This window comes from Pristiophorus japonicus, chromosome 16, assembly GCF_044704955.1.
Source record: "Pristiophorus japonicus isolate sPriJap1 chromosome 16, sPriJap1.hap1, whole genome shotgun sequence".
Taxonomy (NCBI): Eukaryota; Metazoa; Chordata; class Chondrichthyes; family Pristiophoridae; genus Pristiophorus; species Pristiophorus japonicus.
In genome coordinates, this window is record NC_091992.1 from 123,840,475 (window position 1) to 123,859,560 (window position 19,086).

Consider the following 19,086-nt stretch of genomic DNA (forward strand, 5'->3'; position numbering starts at 1 on the left):
AGATAGAGTTGTGCTTGTGCTAATCTTTTTTCCAATTTCCTTACTTTAGACAGCATCCAGACCAGTGACAGAAACCAAAATGTCAGCGCTTGTATTGCAAATAATAATCAACAGATATTGGCATGGACTTCAGTTATCCTCTTAGCAGCTCTCTGCTGGTCTGCATTTAATTTAATTTTAATGTTGTCTTTGTGCTTCATTACAGGTATGGTTTGGAACCATGTCCAATTTGCTTAGGAGAGCTCAACGATCCTGTCTTGCTTCCATGCGATCACATTTACTGTTTAGACTGTATAAAGAAGTGGCTTATTCCAGGACACATGTACTGCGCAGTCTGCTTAACTGCTGTGGAGGACACTTATGTAGTGACAGTATCTGAAGAAATAAGGTATGCTAAAGAGATTGGAGATAAAGTATGATTTCAATATTTTTGTTATTTGGAACAGTTAAAACAAGTAGAGAGCAACCATCTAGATCCCAGTATTAACATTGATGCATGCAGATCAGGAATTTCATGATATTCTGGTTGTCATTACAATTTTGCAGTTGCTATTTTGGAGTGATAAACCAGAATCAGATCACAAACCTATTGCAGCATATGGGTTGGCCATTTAACCAAACAGTTGCTTTCTTTTTAAGGAGCCTTTACAGCTGCATTAGTGTTGCTTTGTGAATCCTTGCATACACTTAGTCCTCAGTAGTGTAAATCAGGCTTCACATCTGAGCTTAAGGTGCAAGTACCTCATTCATGTGAAACATCACTAACAGAAAACAACAAACTCTGTTTTTTAAATGATTTTTAATTCAAATTAAGAGTCCATTATTACTGTTTCAAGTGCCAGGTTTATTTGTTTGATCTCCCCATCCCAGTAGCCACACAAACATTTATATATAAAGGAAAGTTACTTATCAGGGCCCAAAGCTGTATCATTCAAACCAATATTTTAATGATTCTCTAATAATTTACATTAATTTTAAGATCAACAATATAAAGCAGTGCCTCTTTAACATACCAATTAAAGCAGCAGTTATGTTCACTATCCCACATTCTCTTGCTACAAACCACATTATAATTCACATGCAATCTGAAAGAAAATACCCTTTTCTGGGCTCCTTGTAATAGGTACTGCTGCAGGGAAAATGATAAAATGGGGACTGTTCTATGTGGCTGCTTACATTTGCAGCTGCACATTTATGTTCCCATGAATTTTAATTACTATGTGTTCATTTCAATTACAGGGAAGGTGTTGGAAAAAATGCCATGTTTCGCAAGAGGTGCGATGCATTTTTCATAGCTCTGGTTTCCATGGTCTGCTTCAAAGATAATTCGCCACCAACAGAAGAAGTGGTTGCTGAACTTCTGTCGCTACTGGTTATTCAAAAACAGATGGTTTCCAACAGCTTGGGCACAGGTCAGGATACTTTTTGGAAAAGTCATATTTTCCCTGCGTTTTTTTTTGAGGTGGGGGCACAGTTCTCTCCTGATACTGACTTATTCCTTGAGTTAGGTTCTATAGGTTCTCTCTAGTACTTCATCCAATTAGTTTTACTCCTGGATGAATCTCAACAATGAGTGTTAGTAGGCTATTCACTTTGGAGTTTATCACAGGAAAATCTGATTCAGTCCTTGCTCTGCATCCACACACACAACTTGCAGCAGTGGTCATTGAGTAGTGCTGAGGATGTGAGCCCAGGCCCCCACCCCACCACAGGGATCCTGAGACCACTTGTACCCCACCCCCTACTGGCTGAGACTATGGACCAAACTTCAGATCTTCCTGATCTGTATGGTTCATCCTCACTGAGCCATCAGGGCAGGCAGGCCCCTCCCTTTCATTTCATAACCATTGTCACTGTTGCTTCATGGTAACAGGAGGTGAGCTTGTGGTGAAGAATGCTGATTTAGATGAAAGATCCTATGTGAATGTGTTTGGACAGTCTCAGCACAGTTTCTAGTGGTCATGGGAACATAGCACAAAACTGCCCTTAATTTGGTACTAAATTTATCGTTTCAGTCAGAGAATCTAAAAGATGACTGGGTTGAGAAGTGGGACGGTGCGGTAGTAGAGGGTGAACATCTGAGGTTAGAGCGAGACACATTGGCCGGAAGTTTGCTTACCTTGGCGGGTCCGGTGCGGGCGGTGTCCGTGATGGGTTCAGACCCCGCAGCTTGCTCCATCCCGCTGTACAAAATGAACTTGCCTTAATGGAGCCTATTAAGCCCACCTAGCGCGTTACCTGGCCTAATTAAATGGAGTGGATCTGGTGATGTCATTTATGATACGTTTTAAGCTGGGATCCTTAAAGGAATCCTGGCCACATTAAATTTTAAGTTCAATCTAACATAGTGGGTGTTGAATCTTAACTGTACAATCATATAATAAAAGTTATATATGAGTCAAAGAAATATTTAAATAAATTGATCATTAAGTAATATGACTCCATTTACAAATACGATCAAGAACATAATTTAAAAAGTACATTAATTGTGAAGTTATTGGTGCTTTCGTCACAAATCTATAGACTTTTGTATCAGTAACTGGTACAAATAAGGGAGGTGTGTGTATAGGTAATACAAAAAATTAAATGGATTTTGCTATTTGGAAGTCACCCTTTAAGAGGTGCTGTCATATATTGGCTGGAACCATTTTCATTGTAGGTTACTTCCTTCTTCAAGCAGTCAATTTGGCTCGGTGCTTCACCTGGCCCGGTGGAAAACTGCTTAAACTCCTTTCTCCTGCAACTTTCAACTCCAACCAAAAGTCAGCTTGCTGGGAAGCAAATGCTCTAATTGTACAACTGTACCATTTTACCATAAGCATTGTAAAATATTATTGGTCCGAAATTGGTCGACGTGACGTACCATCCTCACAGTCAACAAGCTCCCTGCTGGAATTGAACTACACTACAGAACCAGCGGGAAGCTGTTCAACCTTCGCCGTCTCCAGGCCAGGTCCAAGACCACACCAACCTCTGTCGTCGAGCTACAGTACGCAGACGACGCCTGCATCTGCTCACATTCCGAGGCTGAACTCCAGGACATTGTCGACGTATTTACCAAGGCGTACGAAAGCATGGGCCTTACGCTAAGCATCCGTAAGACAAAGGTCCTCCACCAGCCTGTCCTTGCCGCAGAGCACTGGACCGCAGTCATCAAGATCCACGACGCGGCCCTGGACAACGTGGACCATTTCCCATACCTCGGGAGCCTCTTATCAACAAAAGCAGACATTGATAAGGAGATTCAAAACTGCCTCCAGTGCGCCAGCGCAGCCTTCGGCCGCCTGAGGAAAAGAGTGTTCGAAGACCAGGCCCTCAAATTTACCACCAAGGTCATGGTCTTACAGGGCTGTAGTAATCCCTGCCCTCATGTATGGTTCAGAGACATGGACCATGTATAGTAGACACCTCAAATCGCTGGAGAAATACCACCAACGATGCCTTCGCAAGATCCTACAAATTCCTTGGCAGAACAGACGCACTAACATTAGCGTCCTCGACCAAGCCAACATCCCCAGCATTGAAGCACTGACTACACTTGATCAGCTCCGCTGGGCGGGCCACGTCGTCCACATGCCAGTCACGAGATACCCGAAACAAGCGCTCTACTCTGGCTCGTTTGCCACGAAGGAGTTCAAAGGTGGACAGAGGAAACATTACAAGGACACCCTCAAAGCCTCCCTGGTAAAGTGCAGTATCCCCACCGACTCCTGGGAGTCCCTGGCCGAAGACCGCCCTGGGTGGAGGAGGTGGATCCAGGAGGGTGCTAAGCGCCTCGAGGCTCGTCGGCGAGTGCATGCGGAAGACGAGCGCAGGCAGCGGAAGGAACGTGTGGCAAACCTGTCCCACCTGTGGCAGGGACTGTGGCTCTCACATTGGACTGTTCAGCCACCTAAGGACTCATTCTAAGAGTGGAAGCAAGTCTTCCAAGTCTTCGAGGGATTGCCTATGATGATGACTATGTACTGCCCAAAAATGCGATTTTGGTCAAAAAACATCTACACACTGCCCGGTGGAATATTCATCGTTGACATACTGCCAAGCGGTATGCACACTGTCCGCTGTGCAGGAGCACCCGCATGCCGCCCTAAAAGTCCGATTTTCATCGCATACAGCCGGAGCTGCATACCGTCCTGGAAAAGGTGGTTTTATGCGATGTTAAGTGGCCGGAGTGCACGGATCCGCTATTTTGGAAATCAAGAACTGTCACCTATTTCTGAGGTGAACAGTGATTTTACTGTGCAATTTAGAGTGGAAAAGGTATTTTTACTAAGTAAGATAGAAGGTATTTTAGTTATTTTTTTCATCGAAAAATATTGTGGAGATTTAAAAAGAATGGGGCCTGTACTATCTCAGCCTGTATTGCTGACAACCTGTCTTAATGGAGGAACCAGATGTGAGAAGGTTTGAGCAGAGTTAGAGCTACGTTTTGGGACCCTGATGACCAAAGTTTGACACTACAAGACTGCTTAAATTCAATTCAAACGTTTATGTAAAAATCTCAAATATCCAACAATTTTAAAACTTACAAATTTAATAACTTTAATAACTTTAATAACTTTTTACAACTTTTACAATTTTAATAAACTTTTGCAAATCAAGCTTCCAATTATTCAGTAAACCAGTACAACAAAAAAAACCTTTACTGTCCTCAACTGCATACTATACCACCCTCGGGACTATTCCCCCTTCCTTACTCCCGGCCTTCCCTTTCCCTGAGCCCGAACCTCCCCGTGCTGGTACCAAGCCGGCATGCAGCACCGCACCCAGAGTGCTGTTGCTGTCGTTGGGGGTTAGTCATTGCAGGCGCAATAAATGGGGCCTAAGGAGAAGCTCGTGATGTAGAAGGCATGACTTCAGGGCTGGAAGATGATGTCAGCTCCCCACCCTCAGGTACTGTCGACCTGACTACTATGGTGGAGGTTGGGGGGGTTCCGCGCCACGTCCCGATCCCATCGATTGCCACAGGGCATCGGCGGTTCACTCCATCGCGGTAATCGTACGTGACCTATCCTCTAACTACTGCTCTGATAGAGAAGCACTATGTCCTACACGCCTACCGTCGCTGCGGCAAAGGCGCTGGAACACTGGGGGTGTCTTGCTGCACACGGCTTGGTCCGGCAGAATCAGAGGAGCCATGGGGGAATCCCCTGAATACAGACTCTAGGGTGGAGGATGTTCCAGCTGTCCCTCATGGAGCTGGTGTATCCTCCTCCATCTCCACCCCCCACCTCCCGGCTGCAGGATCAGTGACTCTTCCTCTTCCTGTTCCTCTTCGTCTTCCTCATTTCCAAGTGGTGAAGTCGCCAGAGGTGGAGGCAGTGGGTCTGTGTCGGTGTGGTCTGAATCATCAGAGTCTGGAAGTACAAAACAACATTTAAAAATAGCTTGGCACCAGGGGAGGGGTTAGGGTTGCATGAGTAAATAGTACAGTGACTGATCGCAGTCTTAAATGTCCACCACTGCTGCAATACTGCATTATATATTGCAGACAGACAATACATATATGCATTGCGTTACATGCCCCAACATTACAGTACATCACATCAGGCCAGCATTACAGTGCAATAAACTTACATTACATGAGGCCAACATTACAATTGCATTACATGACATGCGAGGACCGCAACACACTGCATTTTATTCAACTTACCATCTTGTGTGACTGGGTCAGCTCCAATGCCGATGGTGGCACGGTTGCTATCCCCAACCAGGGACAGGGCACGGATCTTTGTCAGTCAGAGGCTCCTGGGTTATGGGTCCTCTCCTGTACGCTGCTGATCAGCTGCTATTGCAGATGTCGTCTTCTGCAGAAAGTAAAGTAAATAAAAGTAAAAATCTTCAATCCATTTAACATTGCAGACACACAGGGTGTTAGATCTCTTAATTTCCAATGAAATACGAACTCCGATGGTAGTTTTAACTTTTTAATCTCGGCAGAGAGCAACAAACTGCTGGCTGATTGCCAGTTTCTTTGTCCTTACTGAAACACATGGTCAAAATGGCTGTATTTATGCCTGGATCAATTTACAGAAAAGAACTCGCCTTCTTTGACCTTATTGGCTCAATTGAAAGTCTTTTAACGTTTTATTGGCTCGCTACCCAAGGTCCGAAAATGTCAAGTTGATTGATGAGTTAATGAAACAATCTGAGCAGCACGTAGTAGCTTTGATTTGGGGGTCTGTGAATTTTCAAAGCCTGTCTAAATGAGCCTGTTTGAATACTCTATCACAGAGTCACACACACACTAACACACAAAAATAACACTGCGTTGATCCTCTTGTCATTGCCTGAAAGCACAAATACATTGCTGTAACCTTAAGATAAATAACATCATCCATGTGACAAGAAACCCATGGTATATGGCACATGGGGGGGTGCCTAAATAAAATCATTACTTTTGCTACCCTCATCAAGTTGTTCCACCTCTTACGGCACCTTTCCCCGGTGTGTACCATGGTACTTTTAGAGGACACAGCCTCCCCGATCTCGTCCGATATCCTGTTGTACTCCTTTGGGTGGGTGGGAGGGGGGCGGGGGGGGGGAGTGCTTTCCACGACCATCCTTCGTTAGTTCAGAGTACCTCTGTTATATGCTCGAGAAGGGCAGGTAACTCCGTCTTGTCTAAGTCGGGCGCCCTCAACCTCCCGGGTGACCCCTGAACCCCGAAATCGTGGGTAAAACGCTTCTGTTTTTAAAAAAAAACGGGGAAAAAATATCACACATGCGCAGTTCAGTGCAGCACCGTCCAGCAAAGAGAAAGTCGATCTGGATTGACTATTAAGTTACATACCACCCGCTGCACACCACTGGCATACCACTGACATAACGGCAAATATTTTGCCCAATGTTGTCCTCTTTGGTCACCGCCGAAAAATGGGCGGACCTTATGCATCGACCAATTTTGGGCACATAAATATAAGTCCTGTATCTGTCTCAAACATTTCCCTGGTAACTTTATTTTCTTTTTACATGTTGTTTTTCTTTTGTTTTTCTTTAGATCGCCAGTATCATACCAGAACCCTTTCACCATTTGATGACTCAGTTGATCGAAATCCTGTTGTGCGTTCCATAGTACTTAAACTGCTGTTAAAGTACAGGTAAAATTTGATAGGCTAAAGAGCTTGGAGCATTTTGCTTGTTTGTTTTGTGCTATAAAACCAGAAACTACTATGAAAGAGGAATAGTGTTACACAGTAATTCAGCACTCTGCCATTATTCTCACTGTAGCTCCTAAGTCCCAAATGATGCCAAGTGGAGTTTGTATGAGAAACATAGAAAATAGGTGCAGGAGTTGGCCATTTGGCCCTTCGAGCCTGCACCGCCATTCAATAAGATCATGGCTGAACATTCACCTCAGTACCCCTTTCCTGCTTTCTCTCCATACCCCTTGATCACTTTAGCTGTAAGGGCCATATCTAACTCCCTCTTGAATATATCCAATGAACTAGCATCAACAACTCTCTGCGGTAGGGAATTCCACAGGTTAACAACTCTGAGTGAAGAAGTTTCTCCTCATCTCAGTCCTAAATGGCTTACCCCTTATCCTTAGACTATGTCTCCTGGTTCTGGACTTCCCCAACATCGGGAACATTCTTCCTGCATCTAACCTGTCCAGTCCCATAAGAATTTTATATGTTTCTATGATATCCCCTCTCATTCTTCTGAACTCCAGTGAATATAGGCTCAGTCGATCCAGTCTCTCATATGTCAGTCCAGCCATCCCAGGAATCAGTCTGGTGAACCTTCGCTGCACGCTAAACTGTGAGCAAAACTGTAGGAAGTTGGCCGCAATCTCATTCTTTAGTGAACAGTTTTAAATGGGTATGGTCGGTATTAGTGCATGGATTAAGATATCTCTGAACACGATTCTAATATCATAACTTGATTGGTGTAGTTGCAATCTTTTAATTCTCTTAGTAGTCAGCATCAGATTAATGAATGTAGAGATTCTACTTTGAGTATTTTTCAGCAGAGCTGAATGTTAAGGTTTTCTTAACATCAAAAACATCAGCACATGATCTTTAATTCTTTATCAAAAGTAGAGTGGAAGGGTCAGAGAGCTTGTTCAGTTATTGTCCATTTCTCTCGTCATTTGGCAGTCCATTTCTATGTCCCAGTTTCATGGACTCGTACCAGATTTCATGGCCTCATTTACTCCCTCGAACAGATTTCCTGAAAGTTTGTCGTTCCAGGGAAAATCCAAGATGGCTTGGATGTGATTATTGATTTTTTTTGTTTGTTTTTAGAATCATCTTGTATGTATTTATTTCAATGGTAGCATCCTGGATGTCATGTTTATTTCATGTAAATTTTGCGAATTGTTTGAGAGTTGTATCAGATCTTGCATGTAGGCCTGTCATTGTGTGGTTTTCTTTCCAAGATGTGGTCACTCCCTTGGAGTTCAGCATTGGCTTCTACCATATTTTGTTTTTAGTATTATAATTTTTGATCTCACCCACTTGAGAAATGATTTAAATTTCCTCTGCATTTTAATTCTAGATTCTACCTTTTTAGTGTTAAATTAACTGAAATAAATGTTTTCCTTCCAGTTTTGATGACATTAAGGATTACTTACAACAGTATCTTTCTGAAGTTCAAAAAACAAACATTCTTGATCAAGATGATCAGGCTGAACTCTATGCACTGTTTTTGAGTTGTTTGGAGGTATGTTTGTTTAAAGCCATTGGTATTAAGTTAAAGCTGTGAGCAGCTTATATCACAAGTCACATCTTTGCCAAAATATTCTGCACACCTTCCAGAACAAGTTCCTAGTTCTTTAACTTCTCATAAATTTAATGAATAATGGTGACAGTTGCAGTCTTGTATGGTGCTATGATCCAAGATTGGTGCTTATGGAATGCAAAGATTATTTACTGTATTAAGTAAGCTTAGTAGTAGCACTGTTGCCTTTGTGCCAGAAGGTTGCGAGTTCAAGCCACAATCCAAATAAATAAGTACATAATCTAGGGTGACATTTCAGTACAGTACTGAGGTAGTGCTGTACTGTCACATGAGATGTTAAACCGAGGCCCTGTCTGCCCTCTCAGGTGGACATAAAAGGTCCTGTAGCACTATTTTGAAGAAGAACAGGAGAGTTCTCCCTGGTGTCCTGGCCAATATTTATCTTTCAAAAATCCCAAATCAATAAAACAGTTTATTTGGTCAGTATCACTTTGCTGTTTGTGAGATTCTGCTGTGCGCAAATTTTCTGCTGTGTTTCCTACATTACAACAGTGACTACACTTCAAAAGTACTTCATCACCTGTAAAGCACTTTAGTATGTTCTGAGGTCATGAAATGGGCTATATAAATGCAAGTCTTTATTTCGTGCTCTCTTCAGTTCTTTTTCAGTAAAACAAAATAATTAAAGGATAAATTTACTCGAAGGGGACACACTTTAGAGAAATGGCACTACAGTGTTCTAGCTCTATTTCTAAGTAAGCTCAAAATTATTAATCAAATCAATGTTCAGAAACATTATTATTAACCAGTTTTATTTTTTTCCCTCTTAAGGATTCTATATATGAAAAATCCCAGTTCTCCATGGTGCAAGAAAAAATTACTTATCTGGCCCAAGAGAGAGATTTCCTTCAGATGTGTATTAAACATAAACTTCATCAGACTTCAATAAAAACCTTGCAGATAATTGCTAGAATCCGCCTTTGCTTTGACATGGCTTCTCAACTTCTGTGTGAATCACATGACACACATGGTAATGCTGGTTTATTAATTTAAATAATGTTTGTATAGTTTTCTATTGCTTATCCTTTTGCCTCCCTCCAACGTGTACCTTGTCCAATTGAACTAGTCAATAAGACAAAGTAATCACATGAGTCTGGGCTCCCCAAATCGGTCACTCAGTAAAGACCTGCATGACATGATGCTGTGAAGTACAAACCAGAAAGGTTTTCATCACCGGTCTGTGCGAAGTTATGTAATATCAGCTGGGTAAATAATGGCAGTTAGAATATTATAGTTGGATTTAGTGTGTCTGGGCTAGAAAGGGGATATATCTGTCATGATAGCTTAACTCTGATGCCCTCATGATGAACAGCCTGCTAATTGTCTAGGCTCATGTGTGAAGAATGACTTGGTAGTATTCTGTACTGTTGCTTATTTGATGTATGATATAAGACTGAAAGTGATTGGCAAATGTAAATACTTTCTTGTATTGGCCCATGTTGAAATTTGGTGTTAATTCATATTTGCAGCCAAGAATCCAGAATATATTCATGCAAAAATGAATTTCCTGGAGTGGATAAAGCGCGTGATTCTTAATCATGCAAATGGTTGGTTCCGGATTTACCTTGTGCGAAAGCTATGCAGTCTAAGTGGAATGGAGTTTGTCCAGCAGCTTTCGATGGATGATCAATTTTCATGGCTGTTTCCAGAGGAAATTATTCAACAGGTACAAATCCAGTAATCTGTTCATTTCTTGAGTCAGTGGTGGTTTGCTCAAGATCAGTTATAATTGTCGTTTTTGTTTCTCTGTGAATGATGTGCTAAAAATGCTTTTCTACGATTATCTGTATGCCCTGGAATGTTAGTGATCTGGCAGAAATATTGCCATAAAACTATGTTGAAACTAGAAATGTAGATATGATTTATTTTCCATCAACGCCCAAATTAAATACCAAAAATATAAAATGTTTTGAGTTCAGTGTAGGACCACAGAAGATACAATGGGAGAAATTGGCCTCCTTCGCACCTCCTGGGGGGCGGTAACGGTTTCCTGATTGTGCGCGGCAAAATTGCCGACTCCCACGAGCTTGCATGGCGGGTTAGCACTGGTGCTAAACCTTAGCGCCTCGATCTCCTGCGCCCCAGAGATTGTGACGTCATCCGGTGCGCAGCGTCCCGTTATCACCCCGGTTCTTAAATTCGCTTACGTCCCTTGCAGCAATGCAGGGCATCAATGGCAGCTGCAGGCGGCGTTGTGAGCTCGGCCGGCCGCTTGGAGCGGTAATTAAGGACATTTGTGGTCAGGCAGGCCACAATTTTATCCTCACCCCTGAGTGCTGTTTTTTCAATTTTTTCCATCCCGTGATTGAGCAGCCCTGCACTTGGGGTTGCTCTTTGCGGGATTGCATGTGCCGTCACTCACCATTCCAAGCTTTGCCTTGAAATCACCTCAGCGTTGTCCCTTCCACAGAGAAGGAGCCTGTGAATACGGCTGCATTGCACGGGACATTATGCAGTGCTGTGCTGCTACCACCCCTCTTATTCCGTTTAGTACGCCAAGGGAAGTGGTAGTGCTTGATTTAGCACTCCACTTCCCTCCTGGAGCGCTGAACCGAAAGTTTGCATCCGATTTAATTGTGTAGCGCCCGGCGATACTTTTGTGCTCCTGCAAAAGTTATCGTCCCAAAAGGGGTGCTATGCAATTTCTAGCCCACAGTGTTGAATAAACTCTCAAAACCTGGACCTTTTTGAAAATGGGTATTAGAATGACCCAGCGTTATGATGGAGTAGGGCATCTCGCGGCAGCCCTGTTAGACTTTTTTCCTCACCCTCCAGCTCAAAAGGTTTTGCCCTGTAAGTTGGTGGAAGTGCGAGGGTAACTGATCATCTGGAACCTTGTTGAACGATGGGACCAACAGTCTATTCTCTTCAATGAGATTTAAGGATTGAGAAAGAAACAGAGGAACACCAGAGTAGGAAATAGGCAGAAAGGGAAATAGAGAGAAAGAAAGATTGAATTGAGAGGAAAAATAAGAGACTGAAACGAATAGGTAAGAAAAATAAATTTAACTTAAAATTTCAAAAATCTCTAAAAACAATGTAGGAATGAGAGACCACAGTCTAAATTGTTCCCTTTCTGGGCCAGTGAGATTGAGTGGCATTACAGGAGCATAAATCTCGTCATTAAATAGTTGTGTTCCAGCTCTATCTTTCTCTGGCGAGCTTAATTGGCAATTAATATGCAAATTTAAGGAACACACGAGGATGTTGAAGGCGAGCTGCCATTTTCATAAGGCTAACTATGGAAAATCGTCCAGAATCTTTTGAAGATTCATAATTCACGGGTATCTCTTCACCATAAGTTGCTGGATGATTTGCGCATTAATAAGGCCGTATGCCTTTAAAACCACTGTTGTTTTGGCAGCAAAATTTGGGCCAGTGTTTTTTTAATTATAAGTTGGATCACTGGTTTTAGCAGTAACTAGCCAAACAGCAGTTCACTAGTTTGCATCAGGCCATCTTTTCTCTCTATCTTGGTTCCCTCATTTGGCAATTGTGTGAACTCATGGCTGGACTGCGAGAAGGATATGTCGTGGATACCGAGAGGGAGCAGGACAGCACAGATTGGTTGTTCTGTTCAATTATGCCTCTTGCTTTCCAGTCAGAGGCCAGCATTGGTGATACACATCATAAGAAATAGGAGCAGGAGTAGGCCATTTGGCCCCTCGAGCCTGCTCCGCCATTCAATAAGATCATGGCTGATCTGATCTTGGCCTCAACTCCCCTGCCCGTTCCCTATAACCCTCGACTCCCTTATCGTTCAAAAATCTCTCTCTTTTCACCTTAAATATTTTCAATGACCCAGCCTCCACAGTTCTCTGGGGTAGAGAATGCCAAAGATTCGCAATCCTTATCAGAAATTCCTCCTCATTTCCGTTTTAAATGGGGGACCCCTTAATCTGAAATAACCAGAGAAATAATTGAAATAACTCTTGATAACTAGAGAAATGCATAAACTGGACTGCCTCAGCCAGAGAGGGCTGCATGCTTCTGGGATAGATGGTGTAGTTCTGGAGAAAATTGAAGTTAAAATGAAAAAATTTTCTCCTGTCCTCCCCATCAACTCTCTGATGTGTGATAAATTCATCACGTTGATACTGCATGATTAACTTCAAATGACTCGGCTACATGTTGTATACATAGATTCTAAAATCAGTATTCTGACCTTAAAACATTGCAGATGCAGGGGTAATGCATTATATTCCATTATAGTAGAATCCTTGATAAAACAATTATTATTTGCTTTCACTTACTCAATCACAACAGATAGCTATGCTGATATAGTTATATCCTTGGATTGAAATGCTAATCCTAGCTGGTTAAGAGCAAGAATGCACAACCATTGCGGGTGGGGGGTACAATCTGTGCATTATAACTAGTTTTGGTTCCAACACAGTTCTGATTAAACACAACGATCAAAAACATGCTTACAACAAAATGTTTTCATACTTATTGGAAAACCATTTCTTCCCCTTGCTTTTGTCTGACCATAACATGTGCAACTGACAAGATGATACCTTTCTGTGGCCAGCAGATGGGTCAAACATATTTAAATCCAACTTTAATTTCAATTTTGGAATGCAGTATTATTACATGGACCTCTTCTTCATTCAGTGTGGTAGACGCCTATGATTCCTACAATTTGACGCCTACAATTTTTGTTTTTTTAATGCTAGTGATTCACATAAAAAATCTAAAATATGTAAATGAAAAATAATTGATGCCAATTCCTCATGAACTGATGTGTGAGCTAACTGTTCAGAATGCAGCAAATCAGAACCAGGAAAACTCTTGCACTCCCATTAATTTGCACACGAGTAGATGTGTGGCGAGATGTTTGCAGTATTTGTTTGCTGTTGAGAGAATAATCTTCTCTGCTCCTGCTGGAAAGTGCCTGTCTGCAGGTGTTGGGCATGGATAGGATTGGGTTTGGCTATGGTATTGCTCATGATCAAATAGCCTGCCAACAGCTATGCTCATACATAACAAATAGCCACCTGGATGAGGTTCTAGAGGACTGCCAAACCTCATGGAAACGTATCCAGCAGCATTCAATGCCTTTGAGAGAACGGGATAACATTGAAAATAAAAGTAGAAGTAACCAGTGTAACATGAAGAACTATAGCATCATTGGCAAAAAAATGACTTTGCTCTGTTGTGTTCTTGTTTTCAGAGTGATCATCCTGGACAAATTGATCGTTATCTTGTGTGTGGCGAAAATTATAAACTTACTCGCGATGCAGTAACCAGGGCTATTCTTGAATGCAAGACTAAAAGTATGGCTGAAGCTGAAAAGGTATGAGTCAGAACATCTGAAAACAAGACAACACCCTGAAGCCGGGGGCAATATTTGCCTTTAATTGAATGAAGTAACTAATAGCATCCAAGGCTAGCAGTTTAACATTACAGACAGCTACATGTCAATAAGTTATTTGATAAATATGGGAATTTAGTTGGTAGTTTTGAACTTTTTACTCATTCAGTTCAACCCATTGATTTGGAAATTACACTATGGGCTAATAATGTTATGGATGCTTAACACATTCGTCTGAAGTTTCTCTGCCCAATATTTTAGTGGAGGCATTAACCCGTTAAAAATAATTGGGTTATTAGCTCTGCTAAAATAGCAGAGAGAAGATTTCATACACTGCTGTCCCACAATGTCAGTTGATAGCCATTTTCTTTTCATTTAAATAACTGAATCTTCAAAGCAATTGGAACACTCAGGTATGTTGACTTTTGTAATTGTGTTATTTTACGTGAAGGAATTCCTAGTTTAAGTTCCTGAAACTGATCACTGTGCAAGGCAGCTTTTACATGACTGGCTTACAGTTCCTGCTTTATGCTGAGTTAGCTTATGACTTCTAGCCAGGAAATTGGTGTGATGCTACAGTTGGCTGAAACTTCCCTGTCATGGGAAGGAAGACCCAGCAGGTAGACATCAACTGAGAAGATTGGGTTTGGCTAGGTTGACCTTCAGTTTAGGCTCTACATTTTTGGGGGTTAAGAGGAGTTCATGATGTCGAGGGGGATCTGTCTATATAAGATTTAGTGATTCACATTGACTTTGATGAATTTCACGAGGTCCCTTTTTGAATTCAATGAACTTTAGACTTTGTGCAACCCGTGAAAATGTGCAGCCCTATTGTCAAGGTCCACGTATGAGGAATGACTAAAATGCTGCACAGTGCCAGCACCCAACTATGATCATGTTTAAGTTATTTACCACCAGAAGGGGTAGGATGAATGGGGGAAATGTGCAATTTGTTTTAATAAATTTACTGCTCTGTTTTAATGGAATTGTGTATAACTTGCATGGTACCTTTTGCTGGAGGGATGGCTGGTTGCCAGTATAACGCTGTAATACACGTTTATGTTGATAATTCAGTAGTGTCTATTATGGTTTGTATTGAAAACCAAATATTTTATATTCAATACACAGTTTGCTCTTTAGTCAGTTGCTTGAAAAATCAGATGGATTATGTATGTCTGTTAACATTATCAAATGTAAGCATGTATGTTGTTGTAATCTTGAGACTGGGCTATGAGAAAATAGTATTATGGCTCTTCCCACCCTGATAAAGTGAGGATTGGGTTTGGCTCTGGCCACCCTGAGTAAGAACAGATTTGGTTTATAAGTCAAAATTCAGAAGATCCTTTTAAGACATGGACAGAAGGTAAACTGTTGTTGCACTTGCTGACTGGTGTCATTGTTAATTGGCTATTATTAAATACATTCTGTTCTATATACATAACCATGTTTCAAGTTTTGTCTGGACAAAGTTGAAGACCTTGACCTGGAATTTCCTGGATAGCACTTGTGCCAAAATGGCACTGAAATTTACACCGATTTCTGTGCTGATCTTAGCGACAGAAACTTGCACCAAAGTTTCCTGCGGAGCTCATTTGCCTACGCTTGAATGTAAACAGTAGCGTAAAACAAGTGCATTGCGGCACCATCAAATGGGTAATCGTGAGTGGGCTGCTGTCGTCTGTCATGAAACCTCACTCTCTGCTTCCTGCCTTAGCTGCTTCTCTTCCTCTTCCATTATTAGTCAGAAAAGTTATGTCCATTGGGAAGGCCATTCCAACTGTTTAGTCTTCATTTATGCCAATTATCAGTTACGCCAATTATCAGATGACTTCGAGCAGCTATGCTGAAATTTTTGGCCATAAATCTATACCAGCAGGTTACTGGCGTGAATGCAGAAACTCATGTGAGCTGGTCTTTTGCATGGGGGTAGAGTGATGTAAATGAGCAGCAGAGGGTTTTGGCTGACTTATGTCAGAAGCAGTACAAACAAATTCGCGCATACCAATGTTTCGGCATAAAAGAGGCGTAAATCATTTACTTGCAAATTTCCTTTGAAGAATTGATACAATGCTGCTCTTGCGCTGTAGTAACGCCAAAAATTCCAGGAAATTCCGGGATCTTGTCCTCTGCTGCTAATGTGGGTCTTCATAGTATGAACAAAATTTCACCTCAATAGATTCAGCCCAACTCTAAACATTTATTAGCTGTTTCTTACAGACCTGTGTTATGTATTACTCTGCTTTAAAGTAATCTTAACCAGAATTATTTTTCTTTAGGATTGCAAATGTTCTCCCAATGAACAAGGAGTTCACATGACCCTCGCCATATTCCGGGAGATTACTATTTTATATGCTTCAAGCAATCCCCGCGTCCATCCAAACCAAGCTGTAAGTCTGGATAATAAGTATCAAGTATTTTCCTAAAAATGATTTAGTACAGTATCTGGGACAGGTTGCTATTCTATTGTAAAAATTTGTGCTTAAATGGCATTTGGTAGGCAATGGAGCACCTCATTTTTTGCACTCTTTGTCAGTATTGAACAGCCCCAGATCATGTAGAGCATGGCCAGACACAGTAATCCTCGAGCAATTTTAATGTGTGCCATTGTATGAATCTGAAATGTTCCCTCACTGGCCATCCTTGCATCTTCTCTGAGCCTGTTGTTTGTTTCTTCAGAATTTCTCCTACTCGAAATCTGGTTCAAACTGGTCATATTTATTTCTGATCAGACTTGCAGTCTTCGAAGAAATTCTCAGTTTTGGGATGGATTCAATCCCAGGTCCCTGAGACGAAAAGACTGTTCAAACACACATTACTTTAATGTAGTGCATGCTATGTAAAGAAAAATTCCAATATTTAATTTATTTGAAATGATGGAGAGAACCGAGAAGTCTTTAGAAGGAATGTTAGCATTTTTTTGATTCATCGCAATCCACGATTAAAATTGATAGCTCTAATTCTAGAGAGTGATAGATGTAAGCTGACTTCAAATTCTAATGCCGACTGACAATTATACTTGGGTTTCACCTACACGGTAAATTTGCGATTTCTTGGCACGTTCACATCGGGTGAGGGAACGGCAGTTCCGATATTATTCAAGTACACAACGGAGTCAAAATTCAGGCGCACCTATGAGTTTTTAAACTCGTACTCACCGCTGGAACTCTTGGTGCGGTGAGTAGATCCATTTTCAGGATGCATTTTTTTCAAAGTTCTACAGAAAATGGATCATAATGGGGGGGGGCCGCCTTAGACTCAAAGCCAGGCTGACTGGCTGGAAATGGGTCGTTTGGGCCATCCGTCGCTGTCAATCAATGTGGTGACATCACAGCGCGTGTCCATCACCAAGCTTTTTTCCCTCCATTAAAGGAGAGAGATTCGATCATTTTTTAACTTTGGCCACTGGACCACCAGGGAGGGTTTCGGCAAGTCGGCTGGCAAAAATTTTTGCATTGCGACCACGGCAGTAGGCCCTCCCCTTTAAGAGTGGCCACGCTGCTGGCCAGCACACAGTCTTCAGAGGGTGCACCAGCAGAAAAACCTGCCGCGGGCACCGTGTGGCGGGGGATCGGTGGATCGAGCTGAAAATGGATAGGTGAGTATTTGTTTTATTTTAAATTGGCAGTCGCATCTACTTGGGGCGGGATGGGGTCCAGGCCAAAAAATCCCTGACCTGAATTTAGATCAGGTCGACCTGTTGACCCCAAAGCGACGGCAATTCAATTTTTAGGAATGGCCGCCGCAAACTGGCATTAACGGATCTCTTTGAGACCCTGAATTGCGACCCCATTGGATCTACCAGAGAGCAACATGAACTAAACTTGGGGATAACGAAGTGTCCCATGCCATCAACAAAGGAGACAAAAGTAGATTTAGGGAAGGTACATCTACAATTATACTGGACAATAAAAGTGTGTGTTTTAACACCTTTTTGACATTCTATACTGACACATGCAAAGTTACAATACCCACATTTGCAGTGAAAGGACAGTGAGATCTATTGCTTAACCTGCAGTTCTGGTCTATTTAATCTCCCAAGTACAGCATTTTTAAATGTAGATAAAGATATATTTTAAATCTGGAGCCTTTGCAATTTTGACCTGATTTGTTGTTGCAGAGCTCCTCATGCTCCTAGTAAAGAGTGACATTACTAGAGGTTGGGAACAAATAGTCAAGGAGTGTGGAGGGGGAAACGAGGTTTCATTTCACATGCCATCTAATAACGTTGTTATTGTGCAGCTACCTATTTCTCTTGTCCTAAATGTTTACTTTTGATTAACATTGATTTTAACACTGAACTCGGAAGCAGAGTATGTATGCAAGCACACCTTCATTTCAGATGACCAATTCGTGTTTCCTTGAGATGGAGAAATATCACTGCAGTTCACCACTGTTAGCTTCTTTCACTAACATTTTATCATATTCCATTTTCCCTAATGAATGATGTTGTTTGTTTTCCAGCAATGTGACACAATTGAAAAGTACATAAAGAATGAAATGCAGTTTGGTTCTGACACACTTAAGAACTTTGCCATTAGTTTAGTCAAAAATGACATTCTTGGACTTCAGATCAATCCTGAGCAAAGTAGCCTGCAGCGGACAATAATAGAGATAATCATTCACGCAGCAGCTGCCTTCTTCTGTGGAAACAATAGTATCCTGACTCCACTGCAAGATCTCGCACTCCAACCTGCTAATATGGTGGTATGGATCCTGTTCATATTTTGTTTTAATATTTCCAGTAGTAAATGTCTTCACTAAAGTCCTTCCAGATTCGGTCTAATTGTTAATGCATTGTTTGCATTGCTTAACCGTGTAAATCACAGAGTTCCTACTTGCTTAGCAGGTTAAAAATGGAAATGATTGTTGCAGATTCTCTCTCTGGATTTCTGGCGTTTACATTTGTCAAAAAGAATAAAACGGTGTTCATACTTCTATTGATAAAGGACTCTGAATATCAAGAGTACAGCTCGAAATATTTTGTATCAAACACCATGCAGCAAAATGAGCTTAACCAACCTATGTTT

General features: G+C 41.6%; 1 protein-coding gene across 4 annotated transcripts in view; it reads left to right on the top strand.

The window, feature by feature from the left end:
• LOC139226791 (E3 ubiquitin-protein ligase rnf213-alpha-like) overlaps nucleotides 1-19,086 on the top strand; it is a 165,936-nt gene that overhangs the window by 123,474 nt on the left and 23,376 nt on the right. For all 4 annotated transcript variants that reach the window (XM_070857804.1, XM_070857806.1, XM_070857805.1 and 1 more), the window contains 9 exons: nucleotides 206-388; nucleotides 1,240-1,412; nucleotides 7,001-7,100; nucleotides 8,553-8,667; nucleotides 9,517-9,715; nucleotides 10,215-10,411; nucleotides 13,919-14,041; nucleotides 16,336-16,446; nucleotides 18,521-18,763. In XM_070857804.1, coding sequence (XP_070713905.1) covers nucleotides 206-388; nucleotides 1,240-1,412; nucleotides 7,001-7,100; nucleotides 8,553-8,667; nucleotides 9,517-9,715; nucleotides 10,215-10,411; nucleotides 13,919-14,041; nucleotides 16,336-16,446; nucleotides 18,521-18,763 — 1,444 coding nt within the window. The remainder of the gene's footprint in view (nucleotides 1-205; nucleotides 389-1,239; nucleotides 1,413-7,000; nucleotides 7,101-8,552; nucleotides 8,668-9,516; nucleotides 9,716-10,214; nucleotides 10,412-13,918; nucleotides 14,042-16,335; nucleotides 16,447-18,520; nucleotides 18,764-19,086) is intronic.